The sequence below is a fragment of the Sphaeramia orbicularis genome, unplaced genomic scaffold (genome assembly GCF_902148855.1).
Source record: "Sphaeramia orbicularis unplaced genomic scaffold, fSphaOr1.1, whole genome shotgun sequence".
NCBI classification, from domain to species: domain Eukaryota; kingdom Metazoa; phylum Chordata; class Actinopteri; order Kurtiformes; family Apogonidae; genus Sphaeramia; species Sphaeramia orbicularis.
Window position 1 is genome coordinate 235,013 of NW_021941538.1, and position 13,403 is coordinate 248,415.

At 48.5% G+C, this 13,403-nt stretch overlaps 1 protein-coding gene across 1 annotated transcript in view; it reads left to right on the forward strand.

Annotated features, from left to right (window-relative positions):
• The window catches only part of hecw1a (HECT, C2 and WW domain containing E3 ubiquitin protein ligase 1a), a 57,352-nt gene that overhangs the window by 28,569 nt on the left and 15,380 nt on the right, over window positions 1-13,403 (forward strand). The window contains exons 8-14 of the mRNA XM_030129753.1: window positions 3,017-3,117; window positions 3,492-3,805; window positions 6,467-7,114; window positions 7,667-8,231; window positions 10,558-10,656; window positions 11,143-11,296; window positions 12,316-12,437. Of these exons, the coding sequence (XP_029985613.1) occupies window positions 3,017-3,117; window positions 3,492-3,805; window positions 6,467-7,114; window positions 7,667-8,231; window positions 10,558-10,656; window positions 11,143-11,296; window positions 12,316-12,437 (2,003 nt within the window). The remainder of the gene's footprint in view (window positions 1-3,016; window positions 3,118-3,491; window positions 3,806-6,466; window positions 7,115-7,666; window positions 8,232-10,557; window positions 10,657-11,142; window positions 11,297-12,315; window positions 12,438-13,403) is intronic.

Genomic DNA, 13,403 nt, shown 5'->3' on the forward strand with positions numbered 1-13,403 from the left:
CGTCTGCCTTGACCAGTTGGGGTTAAAGAGAGAGAGAGAGAGTAAAGGAGGAGAAAAGAGAGAGCGATAGAGATATAGAGAGACTGGGGGGGGGGTGACACATGGAGTACGTTATGATGAATACATAGAGTGTAATCAGTTTGTGGTGGTCCTGGGTCAGGTGGGAGACTAAAAAGCCTTTTTGAACAGGAGGGTTTGGAGGTGTTTCTTAAAGCTCTGTACAGAGTCCATGGACCGTAGGTGTAGAGGCAGGTCATTCCATAGACGTGGTCCACAGCTTTAAAAGACCTGTCACCGCGTGTGCTAAAACAGGTCCGTGGAACCATCAGCAGGTGTGTGGAACCATCAGCAGGTGTGTGGAACCATCAGCAGGTGTGTGGAACCATCAGCAGGTGCTGTCCTGAAGACCTCAAGCTACGAGTCGAGCTGTAGGGCTGGATCAGGGAAGCAATGTATGCAGGGGCCTGGCCATGTAGAGCCCGGAAAGTTAGCACCAGAATTTTGAAATGAAGACGATATAGAACAGGAGCCAGTGGAGAGATTTAAGAATGGGAGTGATGTGGGTTCTCCTGTTTGTGCGGGTCAGGAGCCTTCAGCAGAGTTCTGGACAAACTGTAGACGGGCCAGCTCCTTCTGTTTAAGCATGTAAACAGGCTGTTGCAGTAGTCTAAGCAAGAAGACACAAAAGCGTGAAGGATCATCTCGAGCTCATTTGTGGACACCATAGATCTGAGTTTGGAGATGTTGCGTAGTTGGAAGAAACAGTTTTTCTCCAGGTGTTTGGAGTAGAATTCTAAAGACATGTCCTGGTCAAAGATGACACCCAGATTCCTCAGTTTGGTCTTTACCGAGGAACTCAGGTCTCCAAGGTGATGTTTGATCCCTGGGATTGCACTGTCTGGGTCAGTGATGAGGGTCTCAGTTTTGCTGGAGTTCAGCTGGAGGCTGTTCTCATTTAGCCACTGCTTCAGCTCTGACAAGCAGATGATTTAGGAACTCAGTTTGTGGGGCTCAGAGGAGTTAAAGGAGCAGTTTATCTGGATGTCATCTGTGAATAGATGATAGGAGACATCACTGTACTGTCGGATAATGTGGCCAAGTGGGAGGACATAGAGTAAGAATAGGACTGGTCCCAGGACAGAGCCTTGGGGCACACCACACAGTAGATCCGCTGAGTCAGATTGGAAGTTGTTTATTGACACAGTGAAGCTTCTGCCGGTCAGGTAAGAGGAGAACCAGTCTAGCACAGGACCTGACATCCCTACCAGGTCCCTCAGTCTCTCAATCATTATGGTATGGTCCACTGTGTCAAAGGCCGAGGACAGATCTAGCAGGACCAAGACCGTGGATTTCCCGGAGTCAGCCGCCATCAGGATGTCACTGGACACTTTTATTAGTGCGGTTTGTGTTGAGTGGCGTTGTCTAAACCCAGACTGAAAAGTGTCATAGATCTGGTGTGTCTCCAGAAAAGCTGTCAGTTGTTTAGACACTGCCTTCTCAAGGATTTTGGCCAGTAGGGGGAGCTTTGAAATGGGCCTGTAGCTTTTGAAGTCTGTGGGGTCCAGTGTGGTTTTCTTTAGTTTAGGTTCTATGATGGCCTGTTTGAAGGAGCTGGGAAACAAACCAGTAGAGAGCGACAGGTTAAAAAACTTTGTGACCTATGGTCCAATAGTGTCAAAGACACCGACAAGGAGCTTATGGGGGAGGATGTCTGCAGAGTTGGAGGAGGGTTTCGTTTTGGATAAAAGTGCTGAGATGTCCTCCAGTGTCACAGGGTCGAAAGAGGACCAGGTTTGCAGAGGGGGATCAGCTCGGGTCAGACGGCCAGAGGGTGGTGGGATATTGTGTTTAATATCCCTGATCTTGTCTGTGAAGAAGTTTAGGAAGTCACTGCTGTCAGCTTTACAGAGCACGAGGGGGGGGGGGGGGGCAGCAGGGGACACACTGGACTGGACTGTGTCACAGATTACTTTGGGGTTTTTCTTGTTTGTGGCTATAAGTTTGTGGAAGTAGCTGGATCTTGCCTCCTTAATCATTTTATTTAATGAGGTTATGAGATCTTTAAGATGTAACCTGTGTACTTCCAACTGGGTTGATTTCCAAAGATGCTCAGTTTTACGACAAGTTCTCCTGAAGTTTAAAATGTTTTCATTTATCCAGGGACAAGACCACTTACGAGTGACATTGGTTTTCAGGGGAGCCACCTGGTCCAGAATAGAGCTGCAGTGTGTGGAGAAGCACTGGATAAACTCATCAACACCAGAACACTCATTAAGAAGACTAGGGTTAAACAGGGCACGGAGAACCTGGGCTGTGGACTCTGTGATAATCCTCCTCTTGGCCCTTCTAGGTGCAGGCTTGGGCTCCAGAGGCACACATAAGTCAAAAAACACACCACAATGATCACTCAGGTGGACATCCTCAACACACACATTTGTGACGTGTAAGCCCAGTGAGAAAACCAGGTCCAGGGTGTGGCCTTTCCTGTGGGTGGGGCCACATACATGTTGTTTGAGGTTCAAAGTGTCAGTCATGGCTAAGAGTTCCATTGCTGGGCTGAATGAATTGTTGTCGATGTGCAGATTGAAATCCCCAAGAATTAAAACCTTCTCCAGTTTTATTATTGATGTAAGGAAATCACTGAAATCGCTTAAGAAGGCACCAGCAGGGCCAGGGGGACGGTAGATTAAGAAACAGTAAAACACACTGGACCAGCCAATCTTGATCATTTGTGACTCAGATGAGTGAAAGTCATCGGTGCTCATCCTCTGCATGTGTATTTGTCTTGGTGCACTACAGCAAGGCCACCACCCCGGCAACAGGGGCGGGGCTGACCAACAGCAGAGCAGCCAGGAGGGCACAGTTCATTTAAATGAATGAACTCCCCATCCGTCTGCCACGTCTCCGTCGGGAATAATGCGTCCAAGTTCCTGTTGGTAAAAAGCTCATTTAGGGAGAAGGATTTATTGGCAATGGAACGTGCATTTAGTAACCTAATCCTTGTCCTGTCTTTCAGGGACCGGGTGGTGAGTTACTCTCTGGGGCGGAGACTACCCACTGACCACGTCTGTGGTCAGCTGCAGTTCCGCTTCGAGCTGACGTCGTCTATTCACCCAGGTAAACTTTACTGCCCCCCCCCCCCCCAATAGACACGTCTGGGCTTTAAATGCAGATAATGTCCATTCAGTCTGGATGTTGGATCAAACACGTGTCTGTTCAGCGGGAACCAGTGACTGGACTGTGAGTCACATGATGTCGGTACATATGTGTTGGTACTGGGGCTGGACTGGACTGGACTGGACTGAACTGAACTGGAGTGGAGTGGACTGGAGTGGAGCTGGACTGGACTAGAGTGGACTGGAGTGGACTGGAGTGGCAGGAACTGTCCTGAAGGGACTCCACACAGTCCCATGGGCCCTGGGGATGTTGGATGGTTCTGTTTGGTTCTGTTAGGTTCTCACTGGTTCTTGTTGGATGGTTCTGTTTCTTAGATGATGAGGAGGTGTCACTGGTCATAGAACCTCCGTGTCCTGGCGGTGGAACCGACGCTGACGTCCCTGAGGACGACACCCTGAGTGTGGGACCGGACATGCCGGACCTCCCCCTGGACGCCCCACCCACTGACCCCCACCCCTCTGAACCACTGGAGTCCACGGCTGACCCCCCCACATCGGAGGAACCCCCACCTGTTAATGCTGATGCTCCTGTGGAGGAGGAGGGGGAGGAGGTGGAGGAGGAGGAGGCAGCGGCAGAGGACGACAACACAGTGAGAGAGGAAACCCCTCCACCTGAACAGCACCAGCAGGTACTACAGTCCAGTCCCAGGTTCCTCCTGTAGAACCCATTGAACCTGTAGTACATCCAGCACAGGGGTCAGGTGATCTTCAGAAGACTTTTCTATTGGCTGTTGGAGAGTCACATGACCCAGATGAACCCCTCAGTCTGGATGGTCTGGCTTTGACTGTTTATTGTTGTTCCTCATCCATACGATTATTTCAGTGGTTTGTTTTCTGTCCTTTTAAAGGTGGGCTCTGAGATGTTTTTTTCTGGAGCCTTTTTTACTCTATTCCTTCAAATCCCCTTCACACCCTGATTACAACTAATTCATTAAATGTTCTAACACAAAGATTAAAAACATTAGTCACCAGTGGAACGGACAGGACTGAAAAAACACCATCCAATCATTTTGAGCGCCCACTCCAAATGATTGAACGGTGATATGTCTATCAAACTCAACTGCCATTGGCCCCTCCCCCCTCTGTTCGTACCCCTCTTCGTGCATGAATCGTGCGTTCTCAGAGGCTGAAGCGTTTGTACAGGAAGTGAAGCCAGAACCTGGATATATTAGTTCTATTAGGATGGAAAGTTCACCTCCAAACTGTTTAGTCCCAACATAAACCAGTAGGAAATGGAACATTAGTCCCACAGCTCTGAACTGGGGCTGTTCTGGAAGAGCGGGGGGGTTAGAGGAGACTGAAGGAGGGATGACTGGATACGCCAGACGGAGCCTCAGCCAGAGCCGTAGCCAGCGTCGGAGCCCGAGACGGGTCTGTACTGGACCTTACCCAGTGACGGAGCCTCAGCCCGTGTAGGAGACGGAGCTGGGGCCGGACCGGACCGTAGATGGCGTCAGAGCCCAAGCCGGGGCCAGAGCAGAGCCTCATGGCTAATTGTCGATGTGCAGCGTTCGTGAACCCTCAGGAACAAGCATTGCGAGTGCCAGTACTCTGGAGGTGTGGCTTCAGAGAGACCTGTGAAGAAGAAAGGGGTTTGGACTTTCGAATAGAGTATTTTCAAAATGTAGCTGCTGGAACCGTTTTTCTAAGATCTCAGATCTAGGGATGGGAATCGATAAGAATTTAACGATTCCTTATTGATTGTCTTATCAATTCTCATTGGGTGACGGAATAAAAGAGTTCAAACGGGTGTGTTTGCATTAACTGTCTTTTATATTTCCATCTGCACGGAAAATAGAACATATACAGTATGAACAAATAATAAGAACAGATTATGCCGGGCCTGGTTCGGGGGGGGTGGGGGGGGGCGGGGGGTCATGCAGTGAAAGTGAAACTCCAGACTCTTTACTAATTCCTCTATTGCTGCATTTCCACTACGTGGAACCGGTTCGACTCTGCTCATCTCCTGTTGTGCACCTCATTTCCTTTCCCCTACCTTCAGAAACTTGTATTTGAGGGGGTACGATGTTTCTTTCCCGCACCGGAACCAGAACTGGACCCAGATGACGGCCTGGTGTTCACTCTGCCGCTAGATTCACAAGAGCCGCTAAGTAGCGTATCAAATATGTGACATTCCTGTAAATGAATCACATGTGGACAAATGTTTGAACAGACTGGAGGGATTCCACCTTTAGAAGAAATGGAAGCTTTGACAGAGTTCAACTGGACCTGGTGTGGTCTGTTTAGACCTGGTGTCGACTTTTTAGACCTTTTCTGCCTCAACACCATGTCGGCTATGTTCTGACCAAAACAATGCAGCATGCGTGTGATGTCATCGCGTGATGTCATCGCGCATGCACAATGAAGGCGGAATTGATAAGCAGAATTCTTAAGCAGGCAGGCAAACAATTCCAAGGAATCGAGCTGCTGGGATCCAGTTCTCAAAAAGAACCGGTTGTCTTATTTCCATCCCTACTCATACCCCACCTTTAAACTGGTTTATTTACTTCCATTCAAACGCAGTTTACAGTTGTTCTGACACCGTGCATCCTTCTGTCGGTTTCTGTATGTTATTTCATTTCCTTTTGTCTTCTTTTAAATATGAGCTGTGCTCCGTATCTTAAAGCTAACGTACGCTGTTTAAACAACTAGAACGACTCTGGTACTTGGTGTAAACTAAACCCTGAGGTCAACACAGTCAGTGACAGGATTTGTTATTACCTCCTCCAGGAGGTATTGTGATCACTTTATGTTTGTTTGTTTGTTCATCTTTAGTGTAAAACTCTTCCACCCATCTTTCCCAGATCTTCCCCACAGATAGGCCTAGGCCCTGGGACCAACCCAGTCCATTTTGGTCCCAGTAGGACAAAGTTCAAGGTCACAGCAAGGTCACAACATCTACAATTTTCCATCTGTCATCACTGAGACATTTTCCAAAATTCATCCCAAATTCCAAACGACTCCAATTAGCCTCCAAATGGATCCACCTGTAGCTTAGAACAATCTCTTGTATCTGGAACTAAATTGTCCACATCCACTGTGGAATGTGGACTCTGTGGACATTTACACTGAACATTGAAAATCCCATTTACCACACATTTTTCATTATTTTCATATAACTTTTTCATTATAACTCACTATAACTATAGCTTCAACTTTTTCTGCTGTATGGAACAACCTTGAAACTGTTGAATTTAAAAACAAATAGGCAATCCACACATGCACACTGTTCGGGGTGCTTGGCGGAGGTTTGTGTTCTCTAAACACTTGTTACTTCTTGCCTTTGTCAGGTGGAGAACAGCAGAGAGGAGGAGGAGCCAGCAGTGGAGGAGGAGCCAGCAGAAGAGGAGGAGCCAGCAGAGGAGGAGGCTCAAGTCCAGGAGGAGGTGACGGCAGAGAGGGAGGGGCCTGAGGGAGAAACGCCCCCTAAATCAGACCCTGAAGACCCCGTGGTGACGACAGGCGAAGAGGCAGCCCCCACAGACATGAGTCCGGAGGGCGGGGGGGCTCCGTCCCAGGAGGCCGAAGGTCAAATGGCCGAGGTGTCCCCTCGGGGGCCCGCAGACTCCTCCCCCTGCACCTGCCAGGCCCTGTTCGACTATAGCTCCCACAACCCCCCCCGGCGTAAAAACCGGCCTTGCTCTCTGCCCGTGTCGGAGCTGGAGACGGTGATCGCGTCAGCCTGCGGAGAACCCGAGACGCCGCGGTCCCACTACATCCGCATCCACCACCTCCTCCACAGTCTGCCCTCGGCCCAGCAGAGACCCCCCAGCCAGGAGGAGGAGGGGGGGGAGGGGGAGGAGGGCACCCAGACCAGAGCAGACAGCAGCGCCACGTCACCAACACTGAAAACCACCAAAGACAGAGAGGAGGACCAGGACCACGACCAGGACCACGACCAGGATGAGGACGACGACACCACCCAGTCACCGTCTCAGGTAAAGACCACAACATCCAATCAGCTGACTCCGACTGTCACCGAATTAACCAATCAGCTGACTCTGACTGTCACCGAATTAACCAATCAGCTGACTCTGACTGTCACTGAATTAACCAATCAGCTCAGGGTTCTCACTAGGATTTTCTCACAGTGTAGGGGCACCATGTGTGCGGCACGCGCCTGTAGATGGCACAAGTTTTGTAGGGGGGTCCGGGGGCATCCTCCCCCGGAAAATTTTGAAATGTATAACACTCTCTCTCTCTCTCTACCAAGGCACACAAAGGGGTGTTGATTCTGTTGTTCTCATTTCCTGTCTGCAGCGCTTTGCGGGAAGATAAAGGAATATATTTTTTCAAATTCAAATCTCGTTATCATTACGCTGGACACACACACACACAAAAAAAAAAAAAAACACTGCTACGCTGGTTGAAAGACAGCATCGTTCAATGACTGTAGCGAGAACCCTGCAGCTGTCGTCTCTTAACTCTTCATCTATGGGCTTTTCTGGTTGGTTTTTGTTCTAATGTTTTTTTTTGTTTTTTTTTTTCAGGTTCCAGAGTGTCCTGGGCCCTGCTGTCGGCGCTCCCTGCCTCGTAGTCTGTCCATTGAACGCCTGTCTGAGCTCAACCAGCTACTGGAGGGGGAGGGGGGGGGCAGACCCCCACCCGTCCGGAGGATCTCCCCCTCCTGTCTGGACAGCGAGGAGGGAGACTCCAGCGGAGGCCGAAGAGTGGGCGGGACCTACAGACCTGTCGGCGACAACGAGTGTGAGTTCTGCGACACCTCCTGCTACAGCACCTCCTGCTACACCTCCTCCTGCTACAGCACCTCCTGTTACAGCAACGAGGGGCGGAGCCGCTTCTGTAGCCACACCCGCCTGTCCTCCGTGGACAGTAACCGGCTCTCCGGCAGCACCGTGTTCTCCTCGCAAGACGAAGATGAAGACGAGGAGAACAGTGCTTTTGACTCCGCCCCCGACGCCGGTAACAGCCCAGAAGGACAACAGGCGGGGGGGTCCGGGGGCGAGAGGAGGGTGGGCCGGTGGAGGGAGGCCAGGAGGGCGGGAGGACACGGAGAATCGGCGGTACCCGGACCCAGTGACAGGACCAACATCGGTGAGGAATGGGCTGGAGTTTGTGTTGTGGTGGTCATCATTAATGTCTGCAGGAGTGACCATGTTTGGCAAAGAGGACGGAGCCACGGCACCTGAGCGTGAAGGCAGTGTGGAAGTGTGTTGAAGGAACAGGGAAACATTCCGACTGGTTTTTACAGACGTGTCTGGGTCTCATTTATTCTGTTTGGATGATGGTCAACCTGTAAAGCACAGATCTGAGGGAACAACACACCTGTGTATGTCTGGGATTGGGTTTGGTTTGTTAAGTTTGGTTTGGTGTGGTGTGGTTTGGTTTGGTGTGGTTTGGTTTGGTGTGGTTTGGTTTGGTTTGGTGTGGCTTGGTTTGGTTTGGTTTGGTTTGGTTTGGTGTGGTTTGGTTTGGTTTGGTTTGGTGTGGCTTGGTTTGGTTTGTTTGTTTCTTTTGGTTTGTTTGGTTTGGTAGATGGCTCCGCCTCAGTACAGAGGGTGCTGGTCATGTTATGTTGAAGACATTTGAGTTAGATGACAAATGTTAACATATACAGTTACCGCAGGATGAACTGATGCTAACATTAGCTTTTGGAACAGGGTTAGGGTTAGGAACAGGGTTAAGGTTAGGAACAGGGTCAGAGTTAGTATTGGTATCTCTTTTCCTAACTCTCTATGAATGTGCATGTTCCACATCTGCCCTTCGCTCTGGTGTGCTTTGGATTGGTTTGTTTGGTTTGGTTTTATTTGGTTTTGTTTGTTTGTTTGGTTTGTTTATTTGTTTTGGTTTGTTTGGTTCGTTTATTTGTTTTGGTTTGTTTGTTTGTTGGTTAGTTTGTTGGTTTAGTTTGTTGGTTTGGTTTGTTTATTTGTTTTGGTTTGTTTGGTTTGTTTATTTGTTTTGGTTTGTTTGTTGGTTAGTTTGTTGGTTTGGTTTGTTTATTTGTTTTGGTTTGTTTGTTGGTTTGGTTAGTTTGTTGGTTGGTTGGTTTGTTTTTTTGGGTTGTTTGTTTTGTTTGTTTGTTTTGGTTTGTTGGTTGGTTGGTTGGTTTGTTTGTTTGTTTGTTTTGGTGGTTTGTTGGTTTGTTGTTTGTTTTGTTTGTGTTGTTTGTGTTGTTTGTTTTGTTTGTTTGTTTGTTTTGGTTTGTTTGTTGGTTGGTTTGGTTTGTTTGTTTGGGTTGTTTGTTTTGTTGGTTGGTTAGTTTGTTGGTTTGGTTTGGTTTGGTTTGGTTTGTTTGTTGGTTTGGTTTTGTTTGTTTTTTTGGGTTGTTTGTTTTGTTTGTTTGTTTGTTTTGGTTTGTTGGTTGGTTGGTTTGTTTGTTTGTTTGTTTTGGTGGTTTGTTGGTTTGTTGTTTGTTTTGTTTGTGTTGTTTGTGTTGTTTGTTTTGTTTGTTTGTTTGTTTTGGTTTGTTTGTTGGTTGGTTTGGTTTGTTTGTTTGGGTTGTTTGTTTTGTTTGTTTTGGTTTGTTGGTTGGTTAGTTTGTTGGTTTGGTTTGGTTTGTTTGTTGGTTTGGTTTTGTTTGTTTGTTTGTTTGTTTGTTTTGGTTTGTTTGGTAATCTGACACCGACCCAAATCCATCACACACAGAATAAACCTCTAGAAACCAGAGAAAAGCCAAACCTGAACATCACCATCTGATCTTTTCTACTGATCCTCATCATGTGATCATGTGAGTCATGTGATTATTGGACCAGGTTTCAGTAGTGATCATGTGACTCCTCAGCTCCTCTGCAGCAGCCACAGTGGTCAACCCCAGCTCCTGTTAGCTCAGACGCTGGCTAACGTCAACCCCCCCCGCCCCCCCCAGCTGCTGTGTGTGGCTCCTTATAAGGGCAGTGGTGGGTTTGACTCCTTATAAGGGCAATTGTGGGTGTGGTGTGGTGTGGTGTGTGGCTCCTTATAAGGGCAGTGGTGGGTGTGGTGGAGGGGCCAGCTACTGTGTGTGTGGCTCCTTATACGGGCAGTGGTGGGTGTGGTGGAGGGGCCGGCTACCGTGTGTGTGGCTCCTTATACGGGCAGTGGTGAGTGTGGTGGAGGGGCCGGCTACCGTGTGTGTGGCTCCTTATAAGGGCAGTGGTGGGTGTGGTGGAGGGGCCGGCTACCGTGTGTGTGGCTCCTTATACGGGCAGTGGTGGGTGTGGTGGAGGGGCCGGCTACCGTGTGTGTGGCTCCTTATACGGGCAGTGGTGAGTGTGGTGGAGGGGCCGGCTACCGTGTGTGTGGCTCCTTATAAGGGCAGTGGTGGGTGTGGTGGAGGGGCCGGCTACCGTGTGTGTGGCTCCTTATAAGGGCAGTGGTGGGTGTGGTGTGTCCCCAGTCTGTGGTCATCATTCCATCCTGTCTCTCTGATGTCCTGTAGGCTCAGGCTCCTCCCCTCCTGTCGGCCATCTTCCAGTCCTGCGGCCCAGCCATGACCTAAACCATTGTCCTGCCGCCACTGAGCCTGCCTTACCTCCAAGTAAGAAGCTCCGCCCATGTCTTACTCTGGAGTCACAGCCCACTACCCATTACATCTGTGTGTGTTTGTGTGTGTGTGTGTGTGTGTGTGTTTTCCAAACATCTCTCCTCTGTGCTTGTGTCCATGTCAGCCTCCCTTCATCATGTATGTTTACAGTGATGGATAGATGGATGGTTGGTTGGATCGTTGTTTAGTTGGCTGGTTGGTTAGCTGAATGTTTGGTTGGTTGGTTGGTTGGTTGGATGTTTGGTTGGTTGGTTGGATGGATGGTTAGCGTGTTGGTTGGTTGGTTGGTTAGTTGGATGTTTGGTTGGTCGGTCGGTCGGTTGGTTGGATGGATGGTCAGTCGGTCGGTCGGTTTTCTGCTGAACCCTGAACTTCAAACCCTTCTTTTCCGCTCCTTGACTCCAGTGGGAATTCTGAACCCTGTGTTGTCCATTTTGTCTGTGTTGAGTCTGCAACATCTGTTGCGTCTTGTTTCCTCAGACTGGGAGGCTCGCGTTGACAGTCACGGCAGGGTTTTCTACGTGGACCACGTCAACAGGACCACCACCTGGCAACGGCCCAGCCACAGCGGGAAATGTACCCACAACCTGCCCCGGTCCGGATCCACCCAGCAGATGGAGCAACTGAACAGGAGGTGGGACTGCAACCAGGCAACACAGACAACACAGACCACTATCAGACAGGCAACACAGGCAACCAACTGAACACAGACCACTATCAGACAGGCAACACAGGCAACACAGACCACTATCAGACAGGCAACACAGGCAACGCAGACCACTATCAGACAGGCAACACAGGCAACCAACTGAACACAGACCACTATCAGACTGACAACACAGGCAACACAAACCACTATCAGACAGGCAACATAGGCAACTTAGACCACTATCAGAGAGGCAACACAGTCAACCAACACAACACAGACCACTGTCACGATATATCATGATTCTGTTAAAAAGGCAAGTTTTGTTTGTTTCTTTTTTTAATAATTATTTCCTGGAAGAATTGAATTGCAGCAGAAATCTCCACAAATCCTAAACACATTTGTATTTGATCCCAACAGGATCTAATGTTCTATCCTCAAATGTTCCAACTGTGTTCAAACTGACATTCTGTTTTACAGACATTCCAGTTTCAGATCCTGTTCAAATGTTCAGATTCTATTAGTTCACAACTAACATCAGAACAGGATTTGAGTTCAATCCAAACAAAGGAACCAACATTAGTGAATAAAAGAGTGTGAAATAAGAAGAAATAAAATAGAAACAAAAAAAAAACAACTAAAATGAACGTACACAATATCTGCATTTGAATAAATACCTTAAAATATCCATACAGTATTGTGAAATGAAATATCGCAATATATTGCAGAACTGATATTTTCTAACAGTCCTACACATGACAGTAAATGTTTCACTGGAGTTCTGAGTGCAGACTCCTCCAGAGGACTCAGGTCCAGCCAGATCCATTTGTACAGTTTAGTGGAGTGGTGCTGCCACCTGCTGGCTGAGCACAGGGATGACGCCCAGTCCAAAACAGAACAGGTTCTACAATATCCAGACAGATCTGAGGGGGCTCATACCACTGTGTGTGTGTGTGTGTGTGTGTGTGTGTGTGTGTGTGTGTGTGTGTGTGTGTGTGTGTGTGCAGGTACCAGAACATCCAGAGGACCATGGCCACAGAGGAGGATGCTGGGAGTCTGAGTCCAAGTCCGAGTCAGAGGCTGGAGCGAAGCAGCAGCACTGAAACAGAAGTGGATTCAGCTCCGACAGGTCAGACCTGTGGCATTCATGAGGTCAAAGGTCACAGTAGGTTATGGCTCATGTCCAAACATGTCAGAATATTACAGACGTGACAGTGGTACAAGAAATAGAGAAGAGAAGAACGAGTCCAAACCTGTGTGTGGAGCTACCAGCTGACCTGTGTTCATATTGAACTGTGGTCCAGGATCATGTCAGTACTGTGTAGGGCTGGGTAAAAAAGTCGATTTGATTGATTTTAGATCGATTTCGTTTTAATTTTGTGTAATCGCTTAATAGTGGATGAGACTGATTTTTCAGAGCGGGACCAGGAGTACACGGAACCATGGGCAGCTCCGTCTGTGAACCCCTGGGGAAGACTTAGTCTCGCTCGTGACGGCTCTGGAGCAGAAAAGAAACAGAGGAAGGGTGGAAAAAACCCCTGAGCTGGAGCTCCTCCTGTCCTCAAACTGGAACCCACAGTGTGAAGGAACTGGATGCTGGAGGTTCTCTGAGGAGAGTCACAGAAGCCGGTCATTCTTGGAATAATAACTTGGATCCATACTATCACCTATGGCTGAGTATGGAGTTAGAGGAATAGGAAAGAGACAGTGTCCGACCGCTACACCACTACCCCCGCCCCCAACCAACATTCACAGAGCAGGCACCCCCCACACACACGCACATGCACACACACGCACACGCACACACATGCACACACATGCACACACACGCACACACACATGCACACACACACACACACACACACAGTGAGTAGAAGAACACTAGTCATAAAACAGAATACAGATGATGCAGAAGTCCGTCCAGATCCACTGTACAAACATGGACATGTTTGTGTCTGTTCATTATTTCACAGCAGATTCAGCTCCTTCTGCTCAAATGTCAGATTTATTTCCTTTCTAATATCTGTATTGATCACAGTATTGATGTGTTGCATGACTGCGGTGGTCAAATAATCAGGTTACAACTCAAAATTGT